Consider the following 5,477-nt stretch of genomic DNA (forward strand, 5'->3'; position numbering starts at 1 on the left):
CGAGTCATCCAATGTAGTGATCACAGGTATTGTTCCAGTTTGCCATAGAGATGCTTCAGTTCTATTTGATCCACGATCTACTTATTCCTATATGTCCTCTTATTTTGCTTCATATCTGGTTGTGCCTCGTGATTCTCTAAGTGCTTCTGTGTGTGTCTCCACACCGGTGGGAGATTTTGTTGTGGTAGATCATGTCTATCATTTATATGTGGTTAGTATTGGGAGTCTTGAGACTAGCGTGGATCTTCTACTACTTGACATGGTATATTTTGATGTCATCTTGGGTATGGATTGGCTGTCACCTTATCATGCTCTATTGGATTGTCACCCCAAAGCGGTGACCTTAGCCATGCCGGAGTTATCTCGACTAGAGTGGAAAGGGACTCTTAGCCAATCTATCAGCAAAGTTATCTCTTATGTGAAAGCTCGGCATAGGGTGGAGAAAGGGCGTCTAGCTTATTTGGCTTATATTCGCGATCCCAGCGCAGGAATTCCTTCTTTGGATTCAGTTCCAGTTGTCCGTGAATTTCAAGATGTATTTCCTGCAGATCTGTCGGGGATGCCACCCGAAAGAGATATTGAATTCTGTATTGATTTAGCTCTGGGCACTCAGCCCATTTCTATTCCTCCATATCGTATGGCCCCGCCGGAGTTGAAAATATTGAAGGAGCAGTTACAAGACTTGCTGGATCAGGGATTCATTAGACCTAGCGTCTCGTTCTGTGGTGAGTAAGTGTTATTTGTACAGAATAACGATGGCTCTATGTGGATGTGTATAGATTATCGGCAGTTGAACAAGGCCACTATCAAAAACAAATATCCGTTGCCCAGAATTGATGACTTATTCGATCAGTTTCAGGGTGCCAAGGTGTTTTCAAAGATCGATTTGAGGTCTGGTTACCATCAATTGAAAATTAGGGCATCTTATATCCCAAAGACATCTTTTCGGACTCGGTATGGGCATTACGAATTCCTACTGATGTCATTTGGGCTAACAAATTCCCCAGCAACATTTATGGATTTGATGAACCGTGTATTCAAACCCTATTTGGATTCTTTTGTGGTTGTATTCATTGATGATATCTTGATTTACTCCAGTAGTCAAAAGGAGCATGAGCATCATCTTCGAATTGTGCTTCAGACTTTGAAAAATAATCAGTTGTATGCCAAATTTTCAAAATGTGAATTTTTGTTAGACTCGGTTGCCTTTTTGGGGCATGTTGTATATGTATAGGGCATAAAAGTGCATCCTAAGAAGATTGAGGCTATTCAGAATTGGCCTAGACCTACTTCAGCTACAGAGATCTGGAGTTTCCTGGGTTTGGCAGGTTATTATCGTCGGTTTGTAGATGGGATTTTATCTATAGCATCTCCATTGACCAAATTGACCCAGAAGGGTACCCCAATCAGATGGTCAGACGATTGTGTGTTGAGCTTTCAGAAGCTCAAGACCGCTTTGACTACAACGCCAGTGTTGGTATTACCCATAGGTTCAGGATTTTATACGGTATATTATGATGCATCTCGCATTGGGCTTGGTACAATATTGATGCAAGATGGCAGGGTGATTGCATATACGTCATGGCAGTTGAAAGTTCACGAGAAGAATTATCTTTTTCATGACTTAGAATTGGCAGCCATTGTTCATGTGATGATGATTTGGAGGCATTACCTTTATGGTGTCTCATGTGAGGTATTCACTGATCATCGTAGCCTACAGTATTTGTTCAAGCAAAAAGATCTCAATTTGAGGCAGAGAAGATGGTTGGAGTTGTTGAAGGACTATGATATAACCATTTTGTATCACCCTGGAAAGGCTAATGTGGTAGCCGAGTCCTTGAGTAGAAAGGCTGTGAGTGTGGACAGTCTTGCGTATATTCCGGTAGGTGAGAGGCCGTTAACTGTAGATGTTCAAACTTTGGCCAATCAGTTCGTGAGGTTAGATGTTTCAGAGCCCTGTAGAGTTCTAGCTTGCACATCGCTCGGTCTTCTTTATATGAGCGCATCAGAGAGGGGTAGTATGATGATCATCTTTTTCTTGTCCTTAAGAAAACGGTGTGGCACGGTGATGCCAAACAGGATGCTATGGGGGAAGATGGAGTTCTATGGATGTCGGGTCATATATGTGTGCCTAATGTGGATGGACATCGTGAATTAATTCTTGAGGAGGCACACAGTTCCCTGTATTCTATTCATCCAGGTGCTGCCAAAAATGTATCAAGATTTGTGGCAACATTATTGGTGGAGGAGAATGAAGAAGGATACAGTTGCATATGTAGCTTGGTGTCTAAATTGCGAGCAAGTCAAGTACGAGCATCAGAGACCTGGTGGTTTGCTTCAGAAGTTAGAAATTTCTGAGTGAAAGTTGGAGCGTATCACTATGGATTTTGTTGTTGGGCTTCCACAGACTCAGAGAAAGTTCGACGCAACATGGGTCATTGTGGACAAGTTGACCAAGTCAGCACATTTCATTCCAGTAGCGGTTACCTATTCTTCAGACCGGTTAGGAGAGATTTACATCCGCGAGATTGTACGCCTTCACGGTGTGCCCATGTCTATCATTTCGAATCGAGGTACGCAGTTCACCTCGCACTTCTAGAGAGCTATACATCATGAGTTAGGCACGCGTGTTGAGTTGAGTACCGCATTTTATCCATAGATAGACGGACAGTCAGAACGCACTGTTCAGATATTTGAAGATATGCTTCGTGCTTGTGTTATTGACTTTGGAGGTTCTTGGGATCAGTTATTGCCACTTGCGGAGTTTGTCTATAATAACAGCTACCAATCGAGCATTAAGATGGCTCCATATGAAGCATTATACGAGATACGATGTCGTTCACCAGTTGGCTGGTATGAACCGAGAGAGGCTCGGTTGTTGGGTATCCTTTTGGTACATGATGCCTTGGATAAGGTTAAGATTATTTAGGATCGACTTCGCACAGCTCAGTCTAGGCAAAAGAGTTATGCCGATCATAAAGTTCGTGATGTTTCCTTCATGGTTGGAGAAAGAGTATTGCTCCGGGTTTCACCTATGAAAGGTGTAATGAGGTTCGGAAAGAAGGGCAAGTTGAGCCCTAGGTATATAGGACCCTTCGAAATTCTTAAAAGGGTGGATGAAGTAGCCTATAGGCTTGCATTACCACCTAGTTTATCAGCGGTTCATCCGGTGTTCCATGTGTTTATGCTCCGGAAATATCATGGCGATCCGTCCCATGTGTTAGATTTCAGCTCAGTCCAATTAGACAAGGATTTGACTTACGAAGAGGAACAGGTAGCTATTCTAGCGCGACAGGTCCGACAGTTGAGGTCTAACAGTTATCCATCAGTTCGAGGCCGATGGAGAGGTCAACCAGTTGAAGCATCTACCTGGGACTCCGAGTCGGACATGCGGAGTAAATATCCACATCTTTTCACCAGTTCAGGTAATTTTCTAATTCTGTTCGAGGACAAACATTTGTTTTAGAGGTGGATAATGTGATGACCCAATATGTCATCTTTAATTTTAAATATTCATTCTTTTTTTCTGAGACCTCGAAAATCATTATTCAGCATTCCTCAACTTGCGTGCACAGTTCGGAAAATTTTTCGGAAAATGTTTATGTGAAAAATGGATTAAAATGTGAAATAGTGCTTTAAAACTCAACAGAGTTGACTTTGGTCAACATTTTGAGCAAACGGACTCGGATCAGTGTTTTTGATAGCTCTTATAGGTCTGTATCATGATTTTGGACTTGGGCGTATGCTCGTAATTGAATTCGGAGGTCCCTAGCTCAAATTATCGCCATTTAACAAAACTAGAAATCTAAAGGCTAAAAATTTCCAAAGTTTGACGGCATAGTAGACTTTATTGATATCGAGGTCGGAATTCGATTCTAAAAATTGGAATAGGTCCGTTATGTCATTTATGACTTGTGTGCAAAATTTGAGGTCAATCGTACTTGATTTGATAGGGTTCGGCGTTGAATGTAGAAGTTGAAAGTTCTTAGTTTCATTAGGCTTGAATTGGGATATGATTCGTGGTTTTAGCATTGTTTGATGTAATTTGAGGTTTCGAATAAGTTTGTATGATGTTTTAGGACTGGTTTGTGTATTTGGTTGAGGTCCTGGGGGCCTCGTGTCAGTTTCAGATGGCTAGCGGATCGAAATTTTGACTTAAACAGCTGCTGGAAATTTTAGCCTTCTGGTGCAATCGCACTTGCAGAATTTAGCTCGTAGGTTTGGGTTGAGGCCGAGGTCGCGACCAGGCATAAGTTGAGGCCGAGGTCGCAGAAGCGAGCAGATGGTCCGAGGTCGCGACCAGGCATGAGTTGAGGTTGACGTCGCAGAAGCGAGCAGATGGTCCGATGTCGCGACCAAGCATGGGTTGAGGCCGAGGTTGCAGAAGCGACCAGACATGGGTTGAGGCCGAGGTCGCAGAAGTAACTGCTTGACCGCAGAAATGGCTAAATTAGTCACAGGTGCAAAAAGCCCTGAGCAGAACCTATAAATTCAGGGGTTGACCATCTTTATCCATTTTTGGATTTTAAGAGCTCCAGTGAGGCGAATTTCAGGAGATGTTTGAAGGAAAATATTGGGGTAAGTGTTCCTTATCATATATTGATTATAATTCATGATTCCATACTCATTTGCATCCTGAATCCGTGAATTTATGGAAGAAAAATCAGATTTTTATAAAATCTTCCGAAAACGAAATCTAAGATTTGAAGGTCCATTTCACATCGGAATTTGATAATTTATATGTTGTTGAACTCATATCAGAACGAGTGTTCAGATATCAGAATGAGAGTAAAATCACGAAGGGTGGTGCCATGCCATTTTCATTTTATCAGTTGCTCATTTTATTGTTGAGGAATTAATTGGCTGCTAAGTGATACTTCTCCTGCTGAAATTATCATATCAACCCCCTTTGCATGCTCCCTCCCAAATTATAAATTATTATTTATTGTATTATTGTTGCTTCGTATTAGTATATACTTGTACAGGTTGTTTACATACGTGTTTTGTCATAGTCTCGTCATAACTTCGTCGAGGTTAGGCTAGACACTTACGGAGTACATAAGGTTGTTTGTACTCATACTATACTCTGTACTTCTTGTGCAGATTGTGGAGTTGTTCCCAGCGGTGTACCATAGACTTGCTCGGATTCAGCTACCAGAGGAGACTTGAGAATAACTACATAGTATCTGCAGTTTTGAAGTCCCTTTTTATCTTATCTTAGCTAAGTATTATCTTTCAAATAGTATGAATTTTATTCAGACCTTTATTTGTATTATTTTAGTAGCTCGTGTACTTGTGACACTCGATTGGGGGATGTATTTGGATAATTCGTTTGTTATGGTTTTCCGCACTTTATTTCAATAATGGACTTCTGTTTAATTTAATTTGTTTAAAAGTGGCTAAGATTATTCTAATGTTGGCTTTCCTAGCAAGTAAGATATTAGGCGTCATCACGGTCTCGAAGGTGGAATTTTCGG

At 41.4% G+C, this 5,477-nt stretch overlaps 1 protein-coding gene across 1 annotated transcript; it reads left to right on the forward strand.

Annotated features, from left to right (window-relative positions):
• Nucleotides 1-259: 259 nt before the first annotated feature.
• Nucleotides 260-733, forward strand: LOC138910454 (uncharacterized). Its single transcript, XM_070201696.1, has one exon. The coding sequence runs from the start codon at nt 260-262 to the stop codon at nt 731-733; it is 474 nt and encodes a 157-aa protein (XP_070057797.1).
• Nucleotides 734-5,477: the final 4,744 nt, after the last annotated feature.

This window comes from Nicotiana tomentosiformis, chromosome 4 (genome assembly GCF_000390325.3).
Source record: "Nicotiana tomentosiformis chromosome 4, ASM39032v3, whole genome shotgun sequence".
Taxonomy (NCBI): domain Eukaryota; kingdom Viridiplantae; phylum Streptophyta; class Magnoliopsida; order Solanales; family Solanaceae; genus Nicotiana; species Nicotiana tomentosiformis.